The 16,963-nt window shown below is 43.1% G+C and overlaps 2 protein-coding genes across 3 annotated transcripts in view; one reads left to right on the top strand and one right to left on the bottom strand.

Moving 5' to 3' along the window:
• atp10b (ATPase phospholipid transporting 10B) overlaps positions 1 to 16,963 on the bottom strand; it is a 64,684-nt gene that overhangs the window by 37,585 nt on the left and 10,136 nt on the right. The window lies entirely within an intron of this gene.
• Positions 10,190 to 16,603, top strand: LOC125750145 (uncharacterized). Its single transcript, XM_049027552.1, has 3 exons — positions 10,190 to 10,219; positions 15,515 to 15,874; positions 15,917 to 16,603. Exons 1-3 carry the CDS (start codon positions 10,190 to 10,192, stop codon positions 16,214 to 16,216), a joined length of 690 nt encoding a protein of 229 aa, XP_048883509.1. The 3' UTR covers positions 16,217 to 16,603.

Raw genomic sequence — 16,963 nt, 5'->3', positions numbered from 1 at the left:
ACCATATTGATTCATACAGTGCATAATTGGCTGGGTCCCGCATCCGGACCGAACTCCAGACATTGAGGACCCCTGTCACAGATAATCTCTAAGTGAAATTTAAATATCTCAATGTATCATTGTTTGACTGGGCAGAAGCCCAGAGGTCTTTGCTATATAGGCGCCTCAACTAACCCGGTTTAAATAAACTGAACCCATACCACTAACACCACCATCATAGAAAGTAGGGGAGTCTGTGACAACTTGAATCGCTGCCGGGTAAGTCTGCTGTACGCGCTGACCCTGTTAATGTGTCACTGATTATGGAGCATCATTTTTCGTCAAAATAAATTTAAAAACACTGCTTGATCATCCCCCCCGCGACCCAGTAGGATAAGCGGTTTGGAAAATGGATGGATGGATGGATGCTTGATCTATAGCAAAGTGAAATTAAAATATCTAAATGTTTCACTGTCTGTCAGGTTCAAGGTTATCAAAAAGCCAAAGCGACTGTAGACATTTCTGCTTTGGCAAAGTTTTCTTTAAATGGTGTGTTTTGAATGTTTATATGCAATGTATTTTGTGTCATGTAGTAGTTCAAGAATTAGTCTTATTATTGCGTATCTATTATTCTTGGTCACATGTGCACCTGCCTCTAGAGCTGAGGGCCAAAGAAAGGTAAGACAGTACGGCAGATCTTATAAAAGAAACATCATTATTATTATTATTATTATTATTATTATTACAATGGATATCAGCCTTCCTGTCATAAAAGGGAATGGATTTATTAAGCCGACACAGAGAGAATTTTTATCTGTTGTCTTGTTTTTCCATGTTCGGCTTCCAGCATTTGTTCTGTTCAGATTAATTTTTATTGCTGTTGTGGATTTTGCATTTAAAAGGCATTACATTTCTTGTCACTTTTTGCTGCTATGCAACTGTAATACAGATGAATGGGGAAGTAATAGCTAGAGGTTCTGTGTAAAGACAAGCGGCATTATTATTTACTAGGTACATGTTGTGAGCAATATCTTGCATTAAAATGTTTTGTGTTAGAAAAATTCCTGCATATGTTTCATTTCCATACGTCTGCAGTGGATTCGCTTAACGAAGAACACCGAGAGGAGTTCATGGCTGAAGGAAGAACCGAGCCAGAATGAAGCAGTCAAGTTGACATGAGCATTAAGATGGCTGCAAAGAGCAGATGGGCCGAGGCCCGGAACTCTGTGCAGACTGTAAGCGGAGAACGAAGCGTGACAGTATCGATTACGCTGCTCCGTGACCCAGATACCACGGTCTGGCATCTGTAAACTTCAGCTGAGGTTTGTGCGTGGAGTTAATCAAGCCAACACAGATAAAACAGCAGTTTTGCTCTTACTGCTGCACTTTTAAGAAAACAGCCTCGTCCTGGAGCTCTCTGACTCTGAGGTCCGGAGTCTGATCTCTTACCGGAAAAGTACAGATTCTGCTCCATAATACCAAGTGCAATTAAATTTACTGTGGAGGAATTATAGCTAAAAAAGAAGGACTTACTGAGGATCATTTGCAGTCATAACACATAAGTCTCTATGCTAAGAGTTAGTTTCATACAGGAGGCCCCGCCTAGGTGAGAAATAACTTTTAATTGCACAAAAGAGGCTTAGCTGGTCTCTGCGTAATCCTAGGCAGTTGCATTTCCCGGCACTATATACATTCACAATGCATTATGTTATTTAATTGTGGGGAATAAATACTGAACAGTAGCAAGTTGCTATGTTAATTAAAACGTAAGTTCTATTAGTGATATTTTAACACTGATTGTTAAAATTAGAGGCTTCAGAATTTAATGTGCTGTCTTTCAGGAAGGATCTCAGCATCTAAATATGTTGAATATGGTGCTTGTCAAATATGATCCTTAATGTTCTACTATCCTATAAAAGTACAGAATATACCACATCATGCAAAGCTCCTTTTCTAAACCAGTAAAATACATAATTGCAAGTAATATCATTTGTGCTGTTTCCAACCCAAAAACGTGTATAATGTGACTAAATGTAACCATAAAAACACTACATGTTTCCATCCACATATAAAATTGAGGTTATTAACAAGGGTAGTAACAACAATATTAAGGTGCCAACTAACTTTTTACAAAAAAAAAATTTAAGTAAAAAGTATCCCTGTACACTATTTTTATCTGTCGCACATTTATGAAAATAGTTTCTCTACCAGATGAGAAGAGAAATGCAGCCAGACACTTCAGCCACATGCGTTTTGCGCCGACAAACGATGCGCTTTGCATTGTCATGTTCTTCTTAACTTTGTGGGGTAATTTGGTGCCACTGGTTTTGCAGTCCCCAGAGAAAGTCTACGCTGGTGCTTTTATTATTATTGGTGGGCACTTAAGGAAACACAGAGACGCGCTCGTGCTCACGGTGCCACTCACATAACAGCTAATGCACGACTTCTGGCCTTGTCTTTTAAGAAATTTCTCTGCTTGCCCTTCCTAAGCTTTTTATCCATAAAACTTACATTTGTTTTTTATTTGTGCGCTTGCGGAATCGTGCCTCAGGTAATGAAACAAATATAACTGAGCTAAGCACCTTGTTCAGGTTTAAATAGGGCCAGCTTTGTAGGTTTTTGCCCCTGCCCTGCCCCTTTCATTATGCCATTTACCCATTTGGCCAGCAGGTGTCACTGGCCATCCCGTTTGGTGGTAGCTCCTTATGTTTCTCTTATTCCTTAAGCCACCACATGGCTTAAAGGGCTGAGCAGGTGGCTATATCATACAGGCTTCCCCTTCTGTTGTGGGTTTGAGGCCAGCCTCAACTAGTTATAATTTAATATTGTGTAAATTAACTCAGGTTATCATGTATTTGTGTACTTCTGTTGCAGTTCCATGTCATTGCTGTTATTCCCTGTATGCAATATTAGTCTGTTGCCTTTTATTATTATAGTCCCTGCAATTATTTGAGGGTAGAGCGGTGGCTATGAGGCTAGGGATCTATGCCAGCAATCAGAAGGTTGCTGGTTCGAATCCTATGAATGCCAGCAGTGATCCCATTCTGCAGGATGCTTGAGCTAGGCTCCTACCCAAGATGAAGCAATGGCAGGGTATGATATTAATCTCCATCTAACCCTCCAACTTATAAAGAAATTTGGGGGTTGGTGGCAGGATTGGCACTCCAGCCACTGGGGGAAAAACACACAGTGGTCCATTTGGACAAGTGTGTCACTGAGATATCACCTACCGCACAGCTCATCCCTGAGGTGCTTTGTTGTGTGGTGGGTGCAGTAACATGCTGTATTCAGCACTTGCCCCTTACCTGTTGTTTGATCCTCTATCTGATGCCCCTCACCTGCATTCCTATGAGTTTAATGCTTCTTAATGTTTTTCCTCATTGTGTATGTATTTAAATGCCAGCCCCTGTTCCTCTCATCAGCTGGTCATTGTGTTCAGTTGCATGCCTTGCAGTATGCTGTACATGTATGCGCTGCATCTGCTGTATGCACTGTACATGCTGTCTCTGCTGTATGCGCTGTATCTGCTGTATGCACTGTATATGCTGTCTCTGCTGTGTGCACTGTACATGTTGTCTCTGCTGTATGCACTGTACATGCTGTCTCTGCTGTATGCGCTGTATCTGCTGTATGCACTGTATATGCTGTCTCTGCTGTATATGCTGTCTATGCTGTATGCGCTGTATCTGCTGTATGGCGGAATGTGAGCATATGAAAGCAGAGAGGTAGCAACGCGGGTGCAAGTCCCAGAGCGAGTACAAGACATGGTGCAGAAAACATGCTGTGTATTTTTAAGATACATTTTTAAATTAATCTAAACTAATAAAGAACATAAAATTGCGTGAAAATTGCTCTGTAAATTAAATTAGATACTTATTTTATTTTTATATAATTTTTTTTTTTTTTAACCAGAGAGCAGCCGGTCAAAAACAGGTCCTGGAATGCGATCCAGCAGAATCCAGCACAACTGAAGCACTGGTTACCACACACTGGTCAACACACAGCATGACCTTCTTTCAAATTTATAATAAAATTGGCACATTTTCAATAACATGTGAATTACATAATATTATAGCAGAGGGTTGGAATGTAACTTAGTGGGCAGCACAGTTGCTTCAAGCCCCCAGGTTGGGCTTTACATCCTGCCTCTGCTCCATGCGTGTGTGGAGTTCTCATGTTTACCCTGTTGAGCCTTCCTCCACTTACAGTCCAAAGACATGCTCTTAGGCTAACTGGCACCTTAGTGTGTACGTGGGCATGCATGTAATACATTGCGGGGAACCTGTTAATGACCTTGTGTGTGACTGCAATCAAAAAACAAAAAATGTCTTGTATTTTGTTTGGTTACTTTTGGTTAAGGTTAGGGCTGTGTAGGGGTTAAGGCTGTTATTGCTGGGATTAGGGTTTTTCCCCATAGACATGAATGGAGAGTCCCCACAAACATACAGATACCTCATCTGTGTGTGTGTCCTGTGATGGACTGGAAATCTGTGCAGGGGATACCCCCACCCTGTACCCGATTCTGCCTGCAGGCTATATTACAGCCAATTTAAGGACTGTGATATGGTTTAGGTCAGGGGTAAAACAACTTATCCATTGTGAGACTTAAACCAACGACCTTTTCTTGGTTGCAAGCTCACATCCTTTACCACTACAATGTAATCTGCCCTACTTGGTAGTACAGTAAGTTACACAATAGCACATTTCTGCTCCAGCCGGCTACACATTCTTGTGTTTTTCAATTCACATTGTAAGTTTAAAGTATATCGTACGCGGTGATTTATCGTAAAGGCAGGGGAATGTTTCCCTGTCTGGAAATCCGGTGATGCCAATACGCACCTTAGGGTAACACTATCTCCACAGCTTTGTGGCTTCACTGAGAGCTCTGTTGTGGAAAGGGTTTCACTTCCAGGGATCATTTCATTGCTATGGTCAGATGTTCTGGGAAGAGCAGATTGAGATGCCGCTGTCACTGATCTTTAACATAGAGCTACTAATAACAGCACAGCGTATCCCCCAGACGTCTCTGTCACCTCCATCTTGCCCACTTTCCTACATTACGGCTCCATCATCTACTGTTACCACTACTGTGAAATTGAGTCAAGGGCAACACCGCAAATGCCCAAGATCTCGCTCCAGTGCAGTGATTTTGTATTGCCCGGAATATTTCTAGATCACAAATGAAATAATCTGCACAGGCATTAATAACAGCACATGGGCTGCAGCCTGTTAATAGTGTATATAGCTGTACATAATAAAAGGGTTCAATACCAAAGCTTATGCTCAGGCACAAAGTGCACATGGGAGATGGATGGATATGGTACCCTTCAAAAACAATAAGAACAACAACAACAACAATAGTAATAATAATAGTTAGAACATTTTATATATAATGTAAGGATTTCATAGTATTTTCATATTTTTCACAAAGAACAATTGTATAACCCATTAAAAAATAATTCCATGTAGCACAATCATAAAAACGGATTGAACGGATTAAAGATGGATTAACAAATTATTCCCAGCCAAAACATATCGGACATTCATCATGGTCCTGCATTATTAGAGAAAATAGAGCAAGGAGGAATTGTCCAGGATCAGAGAGATTCTTTCAAGCCGGGTTACCATCTCAATGTAAAGCGTCTGGCCGAGGAGCTACGGACGGTGAGGGAGAACTTGTGACTCTCTGACTTTGCAGACATTACTAGTTAGAGTTACGAGCTCTGACAGTGTCCTTTTGTCCTCTGCAGCTGCAGGTCGTCACCATCTCACAGTGTAGCTGTACTTACAGCAGACGTGACCACGGCTCTGTCACACCATCCATTTGTGCCTCCCTTTCATGGAGATCCAACCCTGCTTCCCTCCATCTTTCTTTTCATCAGCCCAGCACCATAAACACGGACCAAAATTCCATAATCAAGGCAACATTTCGCAGGCCCTAAACAAAGAATTCTGAGGAGGTCTTTCTCTTCCTCCACTGGCCTGTTGCGATTCGTACCTCCAAAATGGCCAACGAGGGACCATGGAGTGAATAGCATGGAATGCGGAGCTGAGCGGTTCCCTAACAGTGCTGAGGACTATGGCTCTGGTTTCAGTGCAGAACGACCTGAATCTGCTGCAGAAATGGTGGAGCTCAGCAACAGACCAGGCAAATAAAATGGCAGGAAGCTGCAATCCAGCTACAAACATGCTTCTTTTCAGTAACACTGTGTGATGAGGCTGGGAGAAATAAACAGGAGATACATATTTAAAAAATCTATTTTGAGAATGTATATTTATATCATATTTATATAATTTATATTTATATTATTTAACAGTTTTTCCCGTATATTTGGGTGCTTGACTGAAGCATTCAGTTAGCAAATGTGGCTATTTAAAGTGCTATTTTTAGCACACTGGTGTTGCCATAGAAAGCAGAATGACAGCACGGATAATTCCCTGTCTCGACAAACAAGAAATGATGCATCGTTGCGTCAAACAGGCAAGATTATTGCGAGAATACAGATATGCAGATACAACAATGGTATGCATGGAGGCGGACAGGGCTGCTGATGAAGGGAGAGGAGGGAGAAATACCTCATTAAGCCCTTCAGTGCTTTTATGTACATGTAGAAAAATAATAAGCGCAGTACACAGTCAGGCGAACTGTTAGCGTTTTCCCTCTGACTCTAGTGCCCACGCATGTCACATCTGAAGAGCCGCACTGAACCGCTCTGTCACACTGCGGTGAAGTTTCAGTCAGGCCCGTTCTGGTGCACCATGGGAAAATCTGAAATTTCAGCATGATGCGAAACACGACATGGGTGCAAGAATGAGCCAGCCCCCATCGTGTGTTTCCTTTGTTCGGGAAAGGCGAGCAGTGAACAGACAAATATGGTCAGAGATGGTTTCATCACAAGAGTAGATAAGGCTGGAAAAGATCTCATCATACCTGTAAACAAGGCTGGGACCACATTGTAAGACAACTGCTACTCAAATCCCTTCTATCCCTTCATTTTGGTGAGAAGTAACGATACTTAAGACTCAGATCTACTAAGACATATCCAGTTAGCCCATAAACACCTCTCTCTGCCATAAATATACCCTTGAGAAGTGTTAACGTGAAATTCTGTGGTTTTATAGCATTCATGTTCCGCATGACAGGCAAAACAAACAAATCACGCAAGCCCGCCACAAATGATGTGGGATGCTGATTTCCTGTTTGCACTCTTCCTTTTTTGGAAATTGTTTTTCAGTCTGCAAGTGATCTGCCTGTTTAGGTACCGTACAGGCACAACGACGGACAGATTTCTGCTTAGCAGGCACATGCGGGGGGGGGGGGGGGGGGGGGGGGGTTTGGGGGGGTGCCTGAGCACCTGCCCCTTTTCCCCGAACTATTTAAAGTGCCATCCTTTAAAGGCACAGAGTGGCCCTTTTTTACCTTTGAGTAGAGGTGGATTCTGGCAAGGGTAATATAGGCAGCACCTTCTGAGGGGGTGCTGATTTAGCACAACTTTTACCATCGACATCCACCCCCCCAGTTGACAACCTTAACCATTGCCAGTCCACCCCACCCACCAACCCACCCACCCACGCACCCCAGTTGGCCGAAATCAATGCAACCAGGAAAAATAGGCGGGGAGTAGATTGGTAAAGACTGTCAACTGGGGGGGTAGGTCAGCACCAGTGACGAAACTTGATTAGCCCCCCCCCAAGCTACGATTGGCACCACCTTTGTGCACCCACCCCAGAAGATGTCTCTGCATGCCCCTGCTACTTAGCAATACGTAATTTTAGAAAGCTCAACGTAAGATAAGCTCCTTCGACGATGTCTAAGCGCACGGTCCGAAAGCTGTATCCCCCCACCCCGCCCCCCCCACACACATTAAACCCATTTAATGGTCTCGGCTGACGACTTGTTTCTGCTGACTTCCTTGCACGTCACATTTAAGCCTAACAAAGTGGCAGACGGATATTATCTCCCACACGGGGCTTGGATGAAAGGCAGAGGCCACGCTTGTTAGCCTGTAAGTGGTGGCATCCATCAGCATCGCAACCTGCATCCCACATTGTCTCTTGGTAATGGGTACGAGATGGTCTTTGGCAGGGCTAAAGCATCCTGAACCCAGGCCATCGACTTAGGGAATGGCTGTTGCTCACACTTAATTGCTAAACGTACGTGCGGATGCTGAGAAGGAGCGGAGGAAAATCTGGGCTCTGGCACCCCGACAGTTGGTGACTTCGTTTCACGCTGATCTTTATATAAGCTGTAGTCACTGTGCACATTGGGCCTAACGCACCTTCATGTAGTCACTAAATTTTAGTGTGATATGCAAATGGCTCAGAATAAATGATTCTGTCAGAGGACAACCTGACACATAAAAAACAATGAGTCTTGACAATAAATAATATTTGCCACGCCACTGCACATGGACCGCGGGACGAGACATATGGCCGTGCCATTTAACTTGTCAAGTTTAATACATTTCAAAGATGGCAAACACGCTGGTGCTTTCAGTAAGTGAAGCCACAAAGATCCTTAAGGGTCCACAGCACGATGCTGACAAATATTAATGCCTTCTGTTCCATCAATTGTGATCAACTGCACAAAGCAGCAGAATCTGACTACTTCGTTCACCGGGATTTCAGCCGTTTGCTTTGGGTTCCTCAGTGTTCTCAATAAGAAAAAGGATCAGATCAGAGAGAGGCATGTCCCCCAGCTCTGTGTAGGTGTCCATAAAAGTGGATGACGGATTCAGTGTCCCTCGCATGCACCGGGGCGAGGTCTGGATGCTGTATACCACTGAATTCGTCTGTGCAGGAACCAGCATTTGATGTATACATCAGCATTCATGGATCTTTTCCTGCCTTCTGAGGCAGCGGTGGCTGTTTGCACAAAGGTGCTCATCACTTCTGCCGTGATTCACGCACATCTGAAAAGCCTGTCTGAGTAACACCACTGCAGCCTGCAAACATAATCACTCAGCGCCGCCGAGATCAGACAACAAACACATTCTTCCGGCATCAGATGGGTGATCTTCACAATACCAAACTGACAAGGCACTTTATTTCAGCGGCAGAATATGTTAGAATAAAACAGAAAAAAAACTTAATAACACAGCTGAGAGAAATCTGGGGGATTCTGGGTAGCCAAAATCTTCAAATAAGGAAAGTTGCCATCTCCAGTTAAAGAGCAATTAAATATAGAAAGCATTGCGCAAAAAAAGGTAATTAGAATATAATGACCTCTTACAGACGGCAATGTTTTAACAGAAAAGGGGGAATGCAGCAGTACAAATTCTATAGAACTATTTTTGGTCAGCATTGAAGGGTGCAATTACATTAATTACCTGGATGCCCATTAGTCTGTTCACAATGGAAAGCTACTAGGACATGCTAAAAAGAATGAAAGTCAGCCTTCCACAGGCTCTGCCTGTGAACAGATTGCTCATCGGTTATACAAGGCAATGGATGAACGGATTAAATATAAAGTTGGCCACAGAAGCGACCAAAACAGAAATAAGGGGCCAATAGAGTGGAGAGCGGTGCCACATCACTTCCGTGACCATTAGCTCTGCATGGCTGCTTCTCCAATGCCGCGCAGGAGCTTTTCAAGGAGGCTGGCAGACGTGTGAAAGTCAGCGTCGCTCCCCACTGTACCGCGATCACTTTGATCAATCTGCTGCCCGGACTCCCAGACGCTACCTGGTCTGCGATGGCTCAGGTGCCACTGCGACGTCCCACGGTGGAACACGCGGTCAGAAAGGTCTCAGCCAAAGCAGCACTCCCTTTCAGTAAGAGCTAGATCTCACGGCTCAGTTATTCATCATTCAGGAGATGTCATTCTTCCTTTGGAACTGAGGCACCAGGTCGTATAGACGCAGCGTTTTGGGGATCCTTGGGAGGCTCTGATTCGCTGGTCAGGACATTTTAAAGTGCCGATGGAGGTGAACAGCTACAAGCAGCAGAGCCTTATTGAGACTTATTTGGTTAGATATGCAGAAAATGTGTGAACACACCTCAATAATCTTTACTAAATCAGTTTCAGTCCCACGTCTGTTCCTATGTAGTGTACCAATCATCAGTGGACCTCTTTTTGTTCTGGGCCTAGGAAACACCCTCTAGATCACTGTTTCCCAATCTGGTCGTCAGGGACCCACAGACAGTCCATGATTTTGCTCAATGTGAAGAATGTGGACTGTCTTGCAGGAAGCTAGGAGGGAGATAAAACATGGACCGGCTGTGGGTCGCCGAGGACCGGGTAGGTAACACTGCTGTTGATCATCTGGAGCATTTTAGATATTTGTTTTGTTAAAATCTGGGGCATGAAGGAAAACGTGTTCTTTAAAGTCCTAAAAAAAAGGGTGAATATTCATTCATATCCGACGATCAAGTTCCGAAGGAGCTCTGTGTGAGCTAGTGTGCGCTGTGACAATCCTTCACTGTTTCAGGCTGCAACATGCTTCTCAGCTGGGTAATCTGATACTCTGCCTTTTCACAGTTCTGAGTGGCTTGACAAAATCAAACAAAATCACGCACGGCAGGTAATTCGATCAGCCGTCTTAGCCATCGCCACCTTCTGCCTCACGTGCTTCGGTCTTCAGCAGAACAGCTCATCCCTGCCACTCAGTGCTCCACGGTGCTGGCTGACTCGAGATACGTTTCAATGGGCTTCATTAGCCGCCCACAGGACAGACACTCTGCTTTTGACCCGGAGCTCCACAGATGCCGATGTAGGACAATAACACACCATCTACTCCTCTTCAGCTGTAACACAACACTGTCATTTAAGGGCATGAATAAGTGCGATGTTGACTAACAGACATGCTGATGATCTGTACGGTCCTGATCTTTGTGGACAAGATGGAGAACATAGGAGCGCTGTGTATAAATACAGTGTGAGCTCTAATACATGTTCAGAATATGGAATATTTCAGGTTTAATTGCACTAATACTAAACACAAGGAGCCATAGTGAAATACTAAGATTCTTTACTTTTCAAAAAAGTTGAGAGCTTGATTTTCTCACGTTCAGACTGTTAACACGTCATCACTTCAGTGGGTCTGAAGTGATGTTTGACACAGGTTTACTGGTTCAGACTGGAAGATACGACAAAATGACGGCAATCAGAGAAAGGCTTTTGTTGCTTCTTGCTAGTCTGGCTTCCTAGCAAATCAGCATTCGTCAGCGATACTCGAAAATGTCCTGCATCTTAGCCGATGCCCATGACCCACATTAACCGGGTTCGGGTCAGGACGCCTCCCCTGGCCACTGTCCTCTACTAAAGGACAGTGGGCCTTAACCGGGTTCGGGTCAGGACACCTCCCCGGGCCACTGTCCTCTACTGAAGGACAGCGGGCCTGATTTAGTGAGAGGATAGGCAGCAAGTGTAGGAGCGGTGAGCGCTGCATGCCAGTTTGTGATGGGCACCAGCTGAGCGTCAGACTGCAGTGTCAAACCGTGCCCCCAGCACCTGACAGGAAGTCATATCCTATCACAACAAGATCTGCCACCGCATAGGTCATGTGACTGTGGACAAATAGCACTTCAGTCTATAATGTGTAGTCAATTAACTGGTGGCAGGAATCCAGGATGAATAAAAATTTACAGATTTTTTAAAAGTATACCTTTTGTCTTGCTGTTCTGTCCTTTTATTAACAAAATAATAGTACCCCTGTGTTGTACTACTGCTTTTAAATCATACTGATCTCATTGAAGTGATTCACATACTCAAATTCATTTTTGCACAATTTTGTTATGGGACCATGACATGGAGCCTGGTCCCATTCTGCTAAAATCCTTGCAAACATTTACAAGAAACCATATTAACTGCTGAAAAATTAAATGCCTGGTAAACATCTGGTTTGTAGAGGATGACACTAGGACAGGGGTGCCCAACTCCCATCTTGGGGGGCTGGAGCCCAGTGTAGCTTAGTTCTTTCCCTGTTCCACCATAAATGATTCAGCTAAAGAGCTGTGTGCTAATTAACACAAGGAGTTGAATCAGGTGTGTTAAATGAGGAGAAACCCAAAAATGTTACATTTTTAACATTGCGACCTGCACTAGGACATTATATTAGCTGTTTAAGACCTCTGACCATGACCTAAATGAGTTCTTATAGTAACTGGAAGTTAAGATCAAGATGACCATTTTGGGTTCTACTAATTTGATGCTCAGATCAACTCTCTTCCAGAAATGAACAGTGAATCCTTCACTAATTACCTTCAACAAAGAGGACAAAAGTAAGACAGCCTGGTCATAATTCACCAGATTTTTTATTGAGAATCATTGTCTTGTTTTGTACACTCAGGTAATGATTTGCAGTATTCCCTTCTTGTTAAAGCACTAGACACATGTTACAGCCCTTGATAATTAGATAAAGGTCAGGTTTGGGGTACTTACAGTCACAAAATGGCCAGACAGCACCCCTGTTACTCCTGGTGCTGATGCTCACAGAAGAGAGAAGGTCTCCTCACATTTCTGCCTGCATCTGGCACCATCGGTTTCCACAGCTTATAAAGCTGAATAATAATGCCTTCAAATGAGTGCCAATGAAGAGACCTCCAGTGCAAATTGGTATGTGTCACACAAGTATCTCCACATCCCCACTGAATTACTAGAGAATATGAATTTGCTTTCAAGTATTGTCCTTCGGCCCTCTTTCATATAACAGGCGTATGAATACAAACAGTGGTGTTAACAGTCCTATTACAATAACAGTTGGGATTGGTGTACTAGACGTGCAATTCCTTAGAGCAATGTTTCCCAATGAGGTCCTCGGGATGCGCAGACAGTCCATGTTTTTGCTCCCTCCCAGCTCCCTGTAGAGAGCAAAAATGTGGACTGTCTGTGTACCCTGAGGACTGGATAAGGAACTTAAAGCCTTAAAGTAACAGATAAAATGTGTTTGAAATTTACACATTCATATAAGGAAATCATTGTTTTTTTATATACTGCTGATATACTTTCTTTGTCCCTCACTCCGGCGTGACTAGTGACACAGAGCTGCTGTGTGTTAGATCACTGTACCAGCCAGTGACCCAAACTAGCAGATGTGCAGGTACCTCTAATGATGACAGGCTAATGAAGACAAGGTCACGGTTACCCACTGGGAAGTCTGTTAACGAAGGCGCTGCCTGTGTCACTTAAAATTCCGGAAAAGCCACAACTTTAATGGACATCTGCATTTTTAAGCGTGTGGCTGAGGAGGAGCAGATCGATTATAGCTGGACTCGTGTAAAAAACACAATCTGTCCTTGTGTGTCTCGCTATCCTGCTAGAAGAGTGACTCCCATATAAAAGCTGAGGATTGGGATCACACTGTTTGTTGCCTGTATGGTCTCCTGCAGTAAGTCTGTGTCCTCATGATACAGTACTAATAATCAGCATAATGTTAAAATGAAAGCGGTTAAGAGTGAAATTATTCATCCTGATAAGAAAAAAAGGAAAGGCCGGAAATACAGCCTTTCAGCACCGTCTGGTGAATTATTCAATGGTTCACTTCATAAAACAAAAGTAAAATGCTGTTTTCTTTAATCGAGGTGCAGGTCATCACAGACACGCTGTTGCACTACTTTGTATTTAACTGCATATTCAGTAGGTGTTTCCAAACAGAGTTAATGTCTTACAGTGCTGGAGTTTGCACAAGGTAGAGTAAGTTACTGTTTGCTTATAGGCAAAGTCAGTGGGTCTCTACGCAGCCGTTCACACAGATTTCTAAAACCTGGCAGAGCAGCAGGAAATGGGTGAAAAAAACGATGCCAAGAATAACTGGAACAGAGGAGAAGAGGTCTCTGGGACTTTCTGTGGCTCTGAACTCGGGGTTATCTGAAATGGTCTTCCACCCTTAACAAAGACAAGGTGGTCTAACCAAAATGTACAGCAAAATCACTGTTTCCTTTCTGTTTGAAGGAAATGTCATAATAGCAATGAAACAACATGGGGTGTGAGTGTATAACTTCTCATCATCGCTTGAGAGCTTGGGGTGCTGCTTCACACTAAAACATAAAATAGAAGGGAAATTAGAAGTCTGTGTACATACATCTGTATCAGTGTAGTGCTATAGTCTTGAGAACACTAATTCTTTTCCCTCTCTTTTTTCAGAATTCATTATTGACTGGTAAATGAAAATTATTTGCAGATGATTTCCTCCATAAATTCATACCATAATAGCCAGCGAGAGCTTGGGCCAAACTCATTAAAAAGCCTTATTGTCTGGATAGTCCTATAAATTGTCAGGGGCAACGTCACAAAAAAAAAAAAAAACAGAGCGAAGCAGGTCGCACATGGTTAAGCTGAAAAACAGGAAGCTGTTGACCTGGAGATAACGATGGATTTCAGATCCTCCTGACACTGTTCCAAAAACTGAAGGGAATAAGGTAGCTGAAGAATCCCCTGTGACTCAGCAGAACCACGTCCCTCCATTAACCGTGATCCACTCACAGGCAACATTCTCTGTGCACAATCAACTCATGTTCATCCCTGAAGTAATGCGGCAGCCATGAGAGGGGACCGATACCCATTTAATCCGACGCAAAATAGTACACAGATGACTTTGCTCTAAATGCATGGTAATCATCTGAATTTCTTTATGCTTATAAATAGCAAATAGGCCCAAAGCCTCCTACTGGCCTTTTGCAGAAAATTTATCCAGGATATTTATTTCTACTGCAAAGCAGATGTTAATTTAATTTGAATAAACATGGTTAGAAATCTACAAATGCTGTTGCCAGATCCATGCAAAGTAGGTAGATGACTGCAGGGTATGTCACAGAGGAATTAACCTTTAAATATACATGCTGTAACGGTTTTTATTTTGCATCAATAAACGTGTGTCCTAGTTTGCTTTATGCTTGAGGAGGAGATGGACAGTGTTCTGTTTGCAGACGTTTGTGGACTATTATATATCAGTACTCGTAAACAGAGGTTAAATCTGAATCAGAGACGAGGGGCAGCTTGCACATTAGTTTATTAGTTATCATTTGTATGTATGATCATAGTCTTAAAGTTCTTTTGTTGTCATGTTGTTGTTTTTTTTATCAATTTTAAGTAATACAGTTATTTTTACTTGATATGACTATTGTATGTATTGGATGGTTCAGTTGTCCATGAATTTTTTAAATGTACCATGTAAATGAAATTTATGAATGCATCAAACTGGCATATCAATACAAGTAATATTCTTTCATATACATTCGTAATGCCCCTGTGAATATCAATATAAATTTATTCACAGATTGCTTACTACACACTCTAGCAGAATTTCTCTGCTAAGTGAAATTTTGGCCGCAGTATGGTAAGCGAAATAAGTCACATCATGTAGGAATATCTCATCCACTCAAGAACTGAATGTCTGGTCAGAGCTACTAATGAAAATTAACATTAAAGCTGATGAAAAAAAAAAAAAAGATTTTTAACACAAAATTGACCTTTCATTAAACTTTTTCTAATAATGTGTGATTTTAATATTTTCTTAAATTTTGGGATCTTAAGAAAAAAGGTGAGTGTTGAAGGGGGGCGAAGTTGCACTATGCCAAGGTGCGATTTGGACATTAGGGGGTAGAGCTGTGCTCCGCCAATGTGCGATTTGGACATAAGGGGGTAGAGCTGTGCTCCACCAAGGTGCAATTTGGACATAAGGGGGTAGAGCTGTGCTTCACCAATGTGCAATTTGGACATAAGGGGGTAGAGCTGTGCTCCGCCAATGTGCCATTTGGACATAAGGGGGTAGAGCTGTGCTCCGCCAATGTGCGATTTGGACATAAGGGGGTAGAGCTGTGCTCCGCCAATGTGCGATTTGGACATAAGGGGGTAGAGCTGTGCTCCGCCAAGGTGCGATTTGGACATAAGGGGGTGGAGCTGTGCTCCGCCAATGTGCGATTTGGACATAAGGGGGTAGAGCTGTGCTCCGCCAATGTGCGATTTGAACATAAGGGGGTAGAGCTGTGCTCCGCCAAGGTGCGATTTGAACATAAGGGGGTGGAGCTGTGCTCCGCCAAGGTGCGATTTGGACATAAGGGGGTAGAGCTGTGCTCCGCCAAGGTGCGATTTGAACATAAGGGGGTGGAGCTGTGCTCCGCCAAGGTGCGATTTGGACATAAGGGGGTAGAGCTGTGCTCCGCCAAGGTGCGATTTGGACATAAGGGGGTAGAGCTGTGCTCCGCCAAGGTGCGATTTGGACATAAGGGGGTGGAGCTGCATTCCAGTAAGGTGCAATATGGACATAAGGAGGCAGAGCTGGGCTTTGGCAAGGTGTGATTTGGTGATAAGGAGGCTCTGTCTATATTAAACCCTGCTTGTAAATGATTTTCTCTAAATAATTGACAGTTTATGTGCATTAAACTGCTGACTTTTGATAAAGGTAAAATGTTCATTCTGGTAAATCGTATTTGACGTTCCCTGTATTATTTGTCGCATGTGTTTCAGGCTGGCATTCAAGATGGAAGCCTCTTTCAGACTTTCTGCTTCATTTCAGCTTCTCTCATGGAAGGGAATCCTTTCCACACCATGACTTAGCTGATTTACTGGACTAAAATCTAAACATCCTTCCACAAACCGGCTTCTCAGGTTCTAACTTCGAGAGTAGATAGAGATTCTTAATCTCAGTTGTCTAATTAACATGTGGAATGTTTGGGAAGCAGGTGTTTAAATCCACGGATTAAAAACTTAATTGAACACACTGTGCAATACCATGATTAATGAAATGGTGCTACGTTAACAATAAGAACATCACCTCTCAAGCACAAAGCTATGATGGGACAAAGCTCAGTGTCGGCCTGGATCTCATACCAAACCTGCGCAACTGCAAGATAAAACTGAACTAAGCAAAGTTGTATTCTACCATGACTCAAATCATGGGTCCCATCGATGTGACGAAAGGGTGCTGGTCATAAGTGCCCAATACTTCCTGAAACACATTCTCATGCTTACGCTGCATGACTAAAGCTGATAACAGAGAGCATCTTGTTGTGATTGTACTTCCTACTGGAGTCACCAGCAGCTCCC

This window comes from Brienomyrus brachyistius, chromosome 10 (assembly GCF_023856365.1).
Source record: "Brienomyrus brachyistius isolate T26 chromosome 10, BBRACH_0.4, whole genome shotgun sequence".
Taxonomy (NCBI): Eukaryota; Metazoa; Chordata; class Actinopteri; order Osteoglossiformes; family Mormyridae; genus Brienomyrus; species Brienomyrus brachyistius.
This window is presented reverse-complemented; position numbering and strand designations above follow the sequence as displayed.

What these genes read in the sequence shown, in the direction of transcription:
- LOC125750145 (XM_049027552.1), top strand. Translation starts at nt 10,190, where the DNA reads ATGGACCGGCTGTGGGTCGCCGAGGACCGG. An exon ending in TGTGGGTCGCCGAGGACCGG is followed by an intron (nt 10,220 to 15,514) that starts GTAGGTAACACT and finishes TTTGGACATTAG; the next exon opens with GGGGTAGAGCTGTGCTCCGC. An exon ending in TAGAGCTGTGCTCCGCCAAT is followed by an intron (nt 15,875 to 15,916) that starts GTGCGATTTGAA and finishes TGCTCCGCCAAG; the next exon opens with GTGCGATTTGAACATAAGGG.